This window comes from Ostrinia furnacalis, unplaced genomic scaffold, assembly GCF_004193835.3.
Source record: "Ostrinia furnacalis isolate ACB-3 unplaced genomic scaffold, ASM419383v2 OfSCF1460, whole genome shotgun sequence".
NCBI lineage: Eukaryota > Metazoa > Arthropoda > Insecta > Lepidoptera > Crambidae > Ostrinia > Ostrinia furnacalis.
In genome coordinates, this window is record NW_021131699.1 from 62,388 (window position 1) to 75,380 (window position 12,993).

General features: G+C 38.7%; 1 protein-coding gene across 1 annotated transcript; it reads right to left on the reverse strand.

Moving 5' to 3' along the window:
- Nucleotides 1–763: 763 nt before the first annotated feature.
- On the reverse strand, nt 764–12,776 carry LOC114352872 (uncharacterized). Its single transcript, XM_028304617.1, has 15 exons — nt 12,683–12,776; nt 12,178–12,281; nt 11,700–11,771; nt 11,336–11,488; nt 10,964–11,162; nt 9,709–9,876; nt 8,935–9,098; nt 8,522–8,653; nt 8,212–8,277; nt 7,707–7,850; nt 5,538–5,663; nt 4,623–4,714; nt 2,683–2,910; nt 1,116–1,178; nt 764–797 (listed from the first exon to the last, which is right to left on the reverse strand). Exons 1-13 carry the CDS (start codon nt 12,774–12,776, stop codon nt 2,688–2,690), a joined length of 1,737 nt encoding a protein of 578 aa, XP_028160418.1. The 3' UTR covers nt 764–797; nt 1,116–1,178; nt 2,683–2,687.
- Nucleotides 12,777–12,993: the final 217 nt, after the last annotated feature.

Genomic DNA, 12,993 nt, shown 5'->3' on the forward strand with positions numbered 1-12,993 from the left:
GACAGATTTTAAAGACTCGAGCTGATTCCAGGAGATGTCAAAAGTCTCCAAATGATAAATAATTTTTAGGGATCTGTCATCAATGTTCTGTATATGGTTGCCTTTTAAAAACAAGTGCCTTAGATTTTGTAGATTATTGACAGCGCCATTTAAATCTTTAATCCTATTGTTATTAAGTTTCAAGACTTTAAGCATGGTCATGTTTGAAAATGGTTCTTCTGTAAGGTCAGATATGTGGTTGTGGGAAAGGTCCAGTTCGACTAAGGATGTAAGTTCGCCAAAGACAAAGCCTGGTATTTGGTCGATTGCATTGTGTGACAATGAAAGATTCCTCATCCTATTCGGGCTGCTTTCGAATTGAAATAGATCGATATCGGTGAGACTGTTGTGCGAGAGATCTATTACTTCCAATCTATTGAGGTGATAGAAGGGACTGTTGTCTATGTCTCTGATATTATTATTAGTTAAATATAAGGTTTGGAGGCGGGGCATGTAATCAAGTATGGACAAGTTGGTTTGGGGCAAATTTCCTGACATTCTGTAAGATGTAATTGAAGCTAGGAAGTCAGTATCTATGAGTCGTTCGTCAAAGCTGTCAATGGCTTCGGTGATTGTGAGGTCTACCATTCCAGGGACGTTGGTGGAACCCTGGCAGTGTTCTGGGAGCCTCACGCCGCGGATGACACCAATACAGTGGACTTGGAATGAACACTGTCCCAGGCTATGAATTTCTTCTGGTGGACAGTAAGATGAGACCTGAACCGCCACTCCTAACATGAAGAGCAGCTTTAAATATCCTGGAAAATAAAAAAACTATCTTAATAAAACTAAAAAAAACTCATTAAACTCATTTATTTTTGTAAATAGGCTTTTAAAACTTTACACGTCCCGGTATTAACCCTACCACTGCTTCGGGACAATAAATTGGGCCAGTGCTGAGAAGAAGCAGCGCAAAAATACTCAGTCACAATTTTTTTAATTAGCTTACAAAGTGTTAGATCTTTTAATGATGGATAGAGACTTTTAAAATACCTACTCGCGCATTCTAGTAATTAATTATTGTATTATGATAATTAAAAGTTATATTTTGAACTTTAAACAAAGTACATAATTACCTTTTCTCATTGTGTTCATTTAATAAACCGGCTGACGTGGAATCAATCGTATCGGAACCAAACCTGAAAAAATGAAAAAAATCGAATAGTTTTTTTTTTATAAGTTGAAAACAATCGAATGACCTACCGTGGGAATTTAACCACGACAAGCAAAGGGTCGGAAGTATCGGATTCCCTCAACCTTAGGCAATTCGGTTTTTTAAAGATAATCAAAAAATTGTTGAAGATGCTACTAATAACGTTTAAAGGTCTGCTCTCAATTAAATATTTATATGTTATATGTGGACATTGTTGTTGGTCATACAATAGTTTAGATTAGATAAGTGTGATTCTAGACTAAGACCCATTGTAAGATTGTTTTTTGTCCTAAATAAATGAAATAAAAAGTTTAAAAACCTCGTATGTAAAGTAACGTATTAAACCAACTTCTTTTACCTCTTAACTTAAAAAGTATCCACACTTTTTTAAATCAAAATGTTACTGCTTACTTGATGAAACCAAATTACAGGATTAATTGAAATTTTAAAATACACCTGCAAAACTAGTAAGTATGACACTTTTAAAGTTGCAATAACTTTGTAAGTGCCTGAAATATAATTTCGAAAGTCATTTTTAAATGACTCGAAAAGAGTTTTATTTCGTTACTATAGATCCAAAGAAAGCTGATTTAATATTTACCATAAGACGCTTTTCTAGCATAGTTTTTTTATTAATCAAAGGTTTTCAAATATTTCAACTTAAAATGACTTAAAAACTAAAATTTAAAAATTACTAATGATAAAAACTATTTAACTACGCTTTTTATTTTGTATCTCTAACTTTTAAAAAAAGATTTTATAAAAGTTATACTTAATTTTGCAGGTCAGTGTAGTCTATAAATAAGGTCACTGTCCAGTTTTAGACTCCGTTCGGTATTTTTTTTTAAAGACGTAATAATATTAAATTATTAAAAAATACTTAATAAACTACCACATACCTGTGCACCGAAGCAGTTATCAGTTCTATGAAACGATTATGCTCATTTGCGTTCAAAGTCCAAATAAGAAGTATTGTATCGTCGGTCCCCATTTCTGCTGACCATACGAAATGCGAACGGTGCCAGTACTTAGTATTGTCAAAGATTATGGCTGCAGATAGCACATGAAACGCACTTGGTTCATATTGTGCCTAATTATTTCGATGATAAAATATAACACAAAGTGAATTTAAATGTACAAACATCAAACTCTTTCTGCCTTTGTGTTACTTTGCGCACGCCTAAATGAATTTTGGTGAATTATAGCTACGGGACCTTGCGTTAATACTTAAGCTTGTCGATTTATGTCGATATCGATAAAATAGATTTTATTAAAAACAGGAATATTTGCAACAAATTTCGCTCCCATAAACAATTTACAGTAGAAGTTTGAAAAAGAATTACCTATAAATTGAGAATAGAACAAAAAAATTTTTTACCATTAACCAGGCTCAAAAAAGTCATTGCTTTTCAACCGTATCTTCGCAACATTATCTTTATGTGGACTCTATGACCACCAGAGCCTGGTTAAGGGTTAAATTAAGAACTTACTAATATTAAATCCGTGAATTTACATCCTCCGTCGTTTTGCGGATAGTACGATCGCCAAAGTCCTCAAACTCAGGGTATTCATCAGCATAGCCCACAGGGAACATGGCTGCGCACTCCTCCTCTCCGCTAATAGAGTCCCGACTGACGTACAGTGGGTTCAAATCCATCAGCTCCAGCAGTGGGAGGTCAATCTTTATGGAAACCATGAAAGCTATTCTTAACTCGCTTCTGAAAAGTTTTACGCAACATTAGAACTTGCATTGTGCTCTACTTATATTGACGATTAATGTTCTTCTGGTTAATTTTGTTGGGGGTCCAATGACGGTTAACTTTACCCCGGGACAAACTTGACCTTTACTGTTTGGGTTTTTATTGGCGGTCGAGCTGTAGACCCTGGCTACATAAGAGTTGCAGCGGTGGGAACGAGAACTTGTACGAATGAGGGCACATCAAGCTAAATTAATCTGTATTAGTCAAGTGTGATTTAAAAAAAATGTGCAGATTGATACGAGCAAGAACTTTATAGCAGTCGCCACAATAATATCTTTTACAAGTACTTCTTAACTATAGGCAGAATGAGTCATATGTATCTTCTGTACAAAATGTAATCTTCATTAAAATCATACGCAACTAAAATACTATGCACCGTGCCTTATACAGTCTGGGCCAATAGACTTTGGGAATCTTGTAAGCAATTAAGATGCACTAATCTGCAGCTGAAAAACAAATAAAGCCTAAACCTGTGCCTTAACAAATAATATAAAATTGAGCTTTCTATGGTCCTAAAATAGAGTAAAGCCACGATAGCCGAACGATGAAGGGGTCAGACTGGCCTACTCGAAATCCGAAGAACGCTGATTCGTACCCCGCCGCTGTTAGACTTTGCGGTGAAAATATGGTATTGACTTGACATTGACTCTATTTCAAACTAAGTATTTAATAATACAGGGTGGAATTTTGTAATGCCACCTGGAGGGAAAGTACTGTTAATACTGTAGATAGAAAGTTTTATTGAAAGAAAACATTCCTTTATTTTTTAATACAAAAAGAACTGCATTCAAAGATTTTTTAAAAAATTCGAAAATTCATATTTTTACTAATTTCATATTTAGAGGTATATAATCGAATGAGAAAGTGCCCCGGGGATAATTCAAAAGTCGAAAAATAAGGACCACCCTACTGTATATGGTATTTCCTATAATGCATAAGAGGGTGATAAAGTTGGCTGAGTTTCTTCCGCCACTTCTTCTCAACATCAGCCAATATGCTATCCCGAAGTGGTGGTGGCAAGCTTTATTGGAACGTGTAATAAATAAGTGGCCTCAAAAGGGCCTACATACCTAAAAAAGAATTTTAATTGTATCATCTTTTAATTACAGAATTGGCGAAGTCTATGAGCGCGCGGATGGTTATCTTAGGTCCGTATCATAACAGCTAGCTAGTCGAAGATTCAGTTACCATAAGATGCATTATGAGCATTTTAAAATATACTAGCTGAGCCCGCGACTTCGTACCCGTGTAGATCTTTTCTATTTTTCCCCGTTTTCGCAACATTTTTCATTGATGCTCTGCTGCCTATTGATCGTATCGTGATGATATCAGCATATAGCCTCGATAAATGGGCTATCCAACACAAAAATATTTTTTTTAAATCAGACCAGTAGTTCCTGATTTTAGCGCGTTCAAGAAAACAAACAAACTTCAACTTATAATATTAAAACGTGTCCCACCTCTCGTTCCCACCGCTGCAACTCCTGTGTAGCCAGGACCTACAGCTTGACCGCCAATAAAAACCCAACCAGTGAAGATCAAGTTTGTCCCGGGGGAAAGTTAAACTGTCATTGAACCCGCAACGAAATTTTAATCAGAAGAACATAGGAGGAGTTCGAACTTTATAATATTAGTATAGATGTGCTGTCAGTCAAACCATTAATACTCACTCATTTACGGTCATGTCGAGCTGGTCATACTGTTTCACGCTGTAGGCGACGTGTTTGGCGTCGAATGGCGTGGTCGCTTTAAATATCCCCATCTAAGCAAATAATTCTAATTCTAATAACTAATAATATTGTTTTGTTTTTGATAAACAAAATCAAGCGACGCAATTTCAAGTCCTACTCAATTCCAATACGTTTAGACCACCATAAAGTTAATATGTATACTCGTACCTACATAGCGGAGTTAATATTCCGCAAGAATATTAATAATGGTTTAGACCTTATTTTCAGATTTGTAGAGTCGTCTACATTTGAACTTACACTAAAGTTTATTAATGTGCCCCACTAGACAAGTTACAAAACATGTCAATTTTCATTTCGAAATCGAAATAAAAAGGCAATAGTGAAGAGCATTCGGAATTACAACTGTCAAAAATATCTTGTAATTTGTCTAGGAGTAGGGTTGCCATCTCTAAAATTTGGCAACCAGGACAAGACGCGTGAAAACCCCGGATTTTGGAGCCCAGAACCCGGACATATTAACAGATTTCCTCGCTCTCTAAATCTGGGGAAACCCGGACGAATGGCAGCCCTATAAAAACTCTTAAAGATTGGCTAGTAATGAAATGTTTTTATAATTTAGAAGAATATTTTAATCATTGTTGAAATACTAAAATATGGCCTATGAAATAGTAAGTTGAATAATTTCTCTTTTATTATATACCATGGACATTAGCAAAAACATAACAAAACTATGTGTAAAATGGGATTGAAAAAAAAACTGGTCCAAATTACCGGACTCTCCCTTAATTACGCGCGAGCGATAAGGATGGCAGCTTGGGGTCATTGGACAAAATTCTACGTGCTCACAGACCAGATTATATCTATCTATCTATATAGGAGGGTTGGTACACGTACATGGATGATGGCATTCTTATGTCTTTGCATTGCCTCGACGGCGGTATACCGCTGGCCTATCGCCAGCATTACCAGCACATGTGGTGGAAGAAACTCAGGTTGCGGCGTCACACATTCCACCACCAGCTGTAAACCAGAATACTTTTAATCCATGCAGTCAATAGTGTAATTTAAAAATTACTAATAATAAAAACTTATGTTTACTTATTTTCTTACTTCTACAGTCTTATTTATAAAGGCTGGGTTTCACTGCCAAGCTTTGACCTTAACTATGACGATGACCGTGTTTCTGTATGGAGTTTGAGAGATTTTTGGCGTCTGTTTTTGGGTTTGGGGTGAGATGGTGCAACCCGGCCCAAGTTATCATACAGAAGAGCAGTCTCATTCTAACACAAGTTTTACAAACTTAAAAGGATGAGACTCACAACATCATTGTTAAGACTTTTATCGATAAATAAATAATTTTGAATCTTTTTTAGTGTAGAATTTTACCGCAGATTTCGATAAATTCAATCGGAGTTAATCCTGTATCCCAACTTCCCAACTAATATTATAAATGCGAAAGTAACTCTGTCTGTCTGTCTGTCTGTCTGTCTGTCTGTTACGCTTTCCCGATTAAACCTCGCAACCGATTTTGATGAAATTTGGCATAGAGATAGTTTGAGTCCCGGGAAAGAACATAGGATAGTTTTTATCCCGGTTTTTGAAACAGGGACGCGCGCGATAAACTTTTTCTGTGACAGACAAAATTCCACGCGGGCGAAGCCGCGGGCGGAAAGCTAGTAATAAAATAATAGGGAAGTGTAGAAAGAAATCTTAGAACTAATCTCTTAACCCCATATTAATAAAAGTTACACGGGTTTCGTTCGTTTCAGCCGAAAGACGTCCACTGCTGGACAAAGGCCTCCTCCAAGGATTTCCACAAAGACCGGTCCTACGCCGCTATACACGGGTTTACTCATAATTAATTATCTATTAAGTACTACAATGCAAAATAATGTGGAGCCCACCGAATGGTTAGGAGTAAAGCGAAAGAAAGAAAAAAAATGGCCACACTTTGCTCTTGAATTGAGATCTGTCGATTACTTTTCTGAATAAAGAAAAATAAAATAAGTTCCAAGGGGAGTCCCTTTTGAAGTTGAGAATTTTAATCATCTCAGCGTGCTTATTTTCTATATACTTTATTACATAAGTTCATACAAGCAGAAAATGAGCACGCTCATCATAAAAATCTTAATTCAGAAACCGGGAGTCAACAAGTGGTGAAGGCTCTTAAATTGTATTTTTACTAGCTTTCGGCCCGCGGCTTCGCCCGTGTGGAATTTTGTCTGTCACAGAAAAACTTTATCACGCGCATCCCTGTTTCAAAAACCGGGATAAAAACTTTCCCGGGGGAAAGGACTTAGGATAGTTTTTATCCCGATAGTTTTTATTTATTGAGTCCCGACTCAAACTATCTCTATGCCAAATTTCATCAAAATAAGTCCAGTGGTTTTGGCGTGAAAGAGAGACACACAGACAGAGTTACTTTCGCATTTATCGATGAACAATATTTAGCATTATTTACTTGGAATGTCTTTCTTTGGAATAATCAGTCAATTACCTTAAATAAATTAATTAGTACACACTGGAGTTGTCAAGCCGATTAATTTTAATTTATTACGATACTTACGATATCATCTGTGCGATTAATCGATAATTCGATTTTCGAGGTTTTGTTGTTGTTGTTTCTTGTTATGTTTTTTTATTTTTATTCTTCTCTTGTGTTGTTTTGATAAGTTATTTGTATTTTTTTTTTATTCTTGATGCGTACTGCAACCGAATTATACACACAACCCTGCGTTGCGTGCCCCTTGGAGAGACACCGAACTTTCACTAATTATAATTTACGGTTACATTATTTTTAGACGGTGTCTTCTCCAAGGGTTGCGCAATAAGCAAGGGCGTCCGCAGAAGACCAGCTTCGTGACTTGCCCTTTTGAGCATGTCACGATAAATGCTGAGCGGGTGCCTATTGGCACAGTTTTTTCTCACCACTTGTTTTTGATAGCCTATATATTTTGTGTTTTTGTTGTTTTTTTGTATTGTGTCTTTTTTTACTGTGTCAATAAACCTTTTCTATTCTATTTTATTCCATTTATAATATTAAGTATAGATTTTTACACTCACCTTTGGGAAAAGTATTGCCAGTCCATTCGCTTTGGCGATATCGTTGGGTGGTGCATATAGACCTGGCACAAGTAATCCAGCTGGAGGGAAGTATTCATCGTCGTTTTCTTCTTCGCTCTCCTCCTCGATCTCTTCTGGCAACTCCTGAAGCCAAAATTATTTCTACTTTTATTTGGCTTTTAAAATATTTACACACTATCGTGGAATTTAATTAATTATAAGCGGAAGGTCACTGACTGACCCACTCATGACGAAACCTCAGAAACTACAAGTGCTAGGAGTCTCAAATTTTGCATGGGGGTTCATTTAAGAACGTAGGTGCTCACTAAGACGGGATTTAGCAAAATTCAACTCCTAAGGGGGTAAAACGGGATCCACGCGTCACGTACGAAGTAGACTATGTATATTATTTATGTTGCAAGTCGCTCTTATTACAAACGCTAGGTATTTGCCGTTTTGTCTGTTTCAAACCAAATCAAATGTTTATTGCTCTATCAAAACTTACCTCAGGTATGACAATATCGATTTCGTCTTCGGGCTCTTCGTCTATCTGGTCTAACGCATTTAAGTTCTGGAAAAAAATAATACATGCTTTATAATTACCGCGAGGTGATTTTTTTTTGTCAGATTTGATATTGCTCTTGTAGGAAAATGAAGTAGGTACATAGTTGTATCTGTCTGTGTTTATTTAACTATGTTTTAGGTAGGGAAAAACCATAGAATCGCGGGCGACGCAGCCATAATAAACTAGTCTTGTATTACTTTGAATCGTGTACACCTAAGCGCCTAGCTTTGACTTTGAATCAGCTGATTACCCCGGCTTTTAGCAGTTGCAGTTTCCGCTGTTCCTTCTCCAATCTTTTCGCTTCAACGGCGTCGTCCTGAGCTTGTCGAGCCAGTCTTTGCATTTCGGACAAACGCCGAGCTCGTTTCATTAGCTCCTCTTCCTAAATCAAATTCACAGTCAAATATAATTATAATGGGTTTAGCGTGAACAGAACGGGTCTCAAATGCAAAAATTATGTAAAGTCCGGTCGCCGAGCACATAGAATTTCGTCCAATGACCCCAAGCTACGCACACTCACTGCAGCCACCCGTCGCAGAGTTGCAACATCAATATAATTACGCGCGAGTGATAAGGATGGGTAGCTTGGGGTCATTGGACGAAATTCAATTTCAATTTTGTAATGAAATAGTATTAAAAAGGGTGTTGAAACGTCTTTGCAACCTGTCTTTTTATCTTTTCCTCTCTCCGCAGCTGCAAAATCTCTTCTTTAGATAGACTGTAGGATTTGTACCGGTCGAAGGCTGTCTTGCGGGGAGGTTGGTCACTCAACGGCTTCTCATTGTCGATTTGAGGTATCTCCTCGTAAAGTATCTTGCGAACCAATGCTGTATCCATAAGGAAACAAGATTTTAGGAGACCTTAAGAGTAGGCACACACCGTTGATTTTTCGTCGGCCGATAGTTTAGTCGGGCAGTTGATCAGTATGGGCAATATGGGCATGTATGGGAGTGCGCACATTCCGCCGATTCAATTTGACCGATTCTTCATACAATTTAAAATCGGGCACTACTATCGGCCAACTAAAAATCAACGGTGTGCGCCTACTCTTAATAGTCAAGATGTTAAGATCAAGTTGTGCCGTATTACGTACCTATTTTTTTTGTCTTGTGTGGTGGTGTAGTGTATAATAAAGTATGTGCTATCTACTTATCTATTAAAACATCAGCTATGTACTCTCTATCACTGGTCATTGCTGACTAGCACACATCTAAATATTGAAGAGTAGTTTGTTTCTCCCCAAGCAACCAGTCTGGTCAGCGTGGGGAGTGAGTCAAAACTCCAATTATCTTCTGGTGAATTAAAAAGAGCTGTGCTCCTGCAGTAAATGGTGATGATGATGATGATGTCAAATCTCTTCAACAAAAGAAAACATTGCTTTTGACCGTCAGACGCTGTAGCACTCATGAGGGTTACATAATTATAAGAAGTACTAACACACAAAATGCTTGTCCGTGTCGAGCAACCGAAAGCAGATGGCCAAAGCAGGGCCAGATAGCAGCTTGTGCATCGACGCCTCGTTGATTGGGGCATCTCCAGCGTACAAAATGTCTTCTGCCTTCTCCTTAGTCAGGAGCAGTTCTTCGCGACCCACCATAACGATATCTGGAATATACTTCGAGTTTAAGCTGCATGTGTTTATAGGTGATAATGTAGGTATACGGCATATGTGACTGCACCAGACAGTCTGCCAACAGAGAAAGATGGTGGGAGATCGTGCGGTGAGTTGTATCAGAGTAAATACAAATGAGTAGGTCATCTTCATAGAAACGCACCGAGCGCGGTTTGTATGTGAGCGCGTGCCAATACGTATACGGCGCGCACGCACACACTGACAAAATTCGGGGCAACTCACCGCTAGTCAACGCTAAATTTCAAACCGTGCTTGGGCGTTTCTATGAAATGACCTACTCATTTGTATTTACTCTGGTTGTATGGTATCCGCCTATACAACCGATGTGAACAACGCCTCAACGTGACCACGACCGTTCTGCCAAGAGCGTAACGAATAAGAAGAAGAAGAAAGTATACTTAGACCAAAAACCCAGAATGGATTGACACCAATTGAGTATCAGTAGCAGCAGTAGTTTCATACAAAGTAACCCCACCGAAAGAGTAATGCTGAAATCAATGGCAAAGAATGACGTCATATGACTGAAATTATGATGAAGATGAAGAATGACAAAGGCGACGGACACCTAGGTATACAGGGTTATTTGTAAAACACCAGCAACCGCGCAGGACTTGATAACTGGCATTAACATAACACACCTGTTCATGGAATCAATGCTATTGTTCGATGCGTCACAAAAGAGGGCTAACTCGGCGTCGTCCCGAGGATGAGCTAACAAAGCTGCCTGGGCTTAGACTCTCCTTACAAACATCGAAATCTTTTCTCGCCTGATCCGTCTACGCAATTGGAGTTTTACCTTTTATGTTACCATGCAGCAGCTCGTTAAGACTAGATTGGCTAGCGGCTGGGTGACATTGACATAATATTATGACGTGATAGTGCATACAAATCTGAAGTTTCCCGGACGTTTGACGTCACAAAAACGCCCTCTCCTGTGCCGCTAGGTGCCGCTCCCATATCTCAGGCACTGACTCATGACCAGACCTGTAGATCAGGCAGCTGTTAAATCCAGCAATTAAATCCACCTTATTTAAAAAATCCTATGTAAATCAACTTAACTGTTCAAGTCCCAGCGTTCGTACAACTCAAAATGTGCGTGAGTAGTGTGGGGCCAATACAGCACGAAGTTCAGGTGCTGCAGATGTGGCACCATCAGCTCTGCTCTGTGCTTCTTCCGAGAGGCTTGGCGAGCTTCTCTCCGAACGTGTGCATTCAAAGCATCGAGCTTTATTTCAGCTTTGCGAGTTGTGATCCATTCCTAAAATTGACAACGAGGTACATTCAGCGTCTTTCAAATAGTTCATGACACCCAAATGTGTATGCGGGCGGCGCAGGACCGGCCGTAGTGGAAATCCTTGGGGGAGGCCTTTGTCCAGCAGTGGACGTCATTCGGCTGAAAGGAACGATGATAATGATGCACAACTGTGTTACCATTTCATCTGGAGTAGGCTCGTCTAATTCGTACATCGGTCTGTCAAAGCAAGCCCCACCAAGCTCCATTTTGAAATAATAAATCTCTTTCTTGGCTACCTCCGCCATTCTGATAGCATCCACGCCTCTAAAGACTTTAGTTGTTTTCTTATTCTGTAATAAATAAACGATAGTTATAATTGCTTTTTACTTTCAAATCACAATAAGGCGGTATAGGACTCAGAAAGACAATACAGGGCTCAGAAGGGCGCTGGATGCAGGCTACCAACCGGGCGATGTGGAAGTCATTAGGGGAGGCCTATGTACTAGTGGACGTCCTGTGACTGAAATGATAATTTCGGTATATAGAGGCCCTGAAACTCACCAGAATAAATATGTATACAGGCTGGCTTTGATTTCTAAATCTGTGGAATGCTTGAATATCGTCTGCAGGCACCTATAATTGGTAATAAATAGGTTTAATTGCTACGTTTAACTATTGTTACGTGCACCAAACCATACCCCGTGCTAACTCTACTTAAAATTAACTTAAATGGGATTATTTCAATATGGGACAATAACAGACGAGAGTTTAACAGTCTTTTCAATCCTGCTTAGCCCATCAAACACGGCTGAGTTGCACCACCTAATTTTGACCGTAACTATAACGATAACCGGTGTTTTTTTGTATGGAGTTTGACAGATTACTATTATGGAAGCAATAAACGTATTGAGTATTGAGATTTTTGACGTTTGTTAAAGTCAAAGTAAGTTGGATCATCCCAGTCTAAGCGATGGCATGAGACTCGATTGGCGGGTTATAACTTAGTTGAAGCTTTTTAAAAGAACTGTGAAAAACATGCCTTAAGTAGAACCATCTTGCCATCGCTCCAATCCAGCTTCATAGTGTTGAAGAGACGATCGAGAGCAGTGCACCAGCCCGCAAAATGGCTGTACACTTCAGCACCTGCACAGCAAGTGACGTCACCAAAATGGTATATATGTCATCAGCATCATTTCAGCCATAGGACGACTGCTGACATAGGCCTCCCCTAATGAGTTCCAAATTTTAGTCATCAAGCGCCTTTATGAGGTCATCTGTCCACCTTTTGAGTGGACGTTTAACGCCGCCCTTGTCTGGTAACTGGTCCACTCGAGAACCTTTCTGCCCCATATATTCATAATTATGGTTTTCAGGAGACTCAAACTATGCATTTTTTTTTCATTAAAATTTTTTGTGTCTCCTGAAAACTTATTTTCTAGCACTTGTAACGTTATGGCTTGGTACCCCTCAAGTAGGTAGGTACATTGTTGATGCAAAATCACATCTAATTTTATTATTCTTAACTATTTCTGTAAGACACTTACAAATGAGAGTATCAGGGTGGCTTTCGAGTACACTCTCGAATTCTTTTTCATCGTGTATTTCTGAGAATATCTCAATTTTACGTCGACCTGCCATTTTAGTTGTTACGTAAAATCAGTTTGGTCATGCTTAATACCTATAGTTTACTTACTTACTTGAGCAGAACTTCCAGGGGAGGTCTTACTAAACTTGTATTTTACTGAAAATCGGAGGCTCAGCTCAGTGGCGTAGCTAAGGGGGGGCGGCGGGGGCGGCCCGCCCGGGGTGTCATCCGTTTAGGGGTGACACCCGAGTATATATATATATATCTGCT

Excerpts from the sequence above, each read along its gene's own strand:
- LOC114352872 (XM_028304617.1), bottom strand. The coding sequence starts at position 12,776 with ATGGCAGGTCGACGTAAAATTGAGATATTCTCAGAAATACACGATGAA. Across the intron at positions 4,715-5,537 it reads ATAAGAATGCCATCATCCAT|ATGGGGATATTTAAAGCGAC; the intron begins GTACGTGTACCA and ends TTATTTGCTTAG. Across the intron at positions 2,911-4,622 it reads CTCGACATGACCGTAAATGA|AAGCGAGTTAAGAATAGCTT; the intron begins GTGAGTATTAAT and ends AAAACTTTTCAG.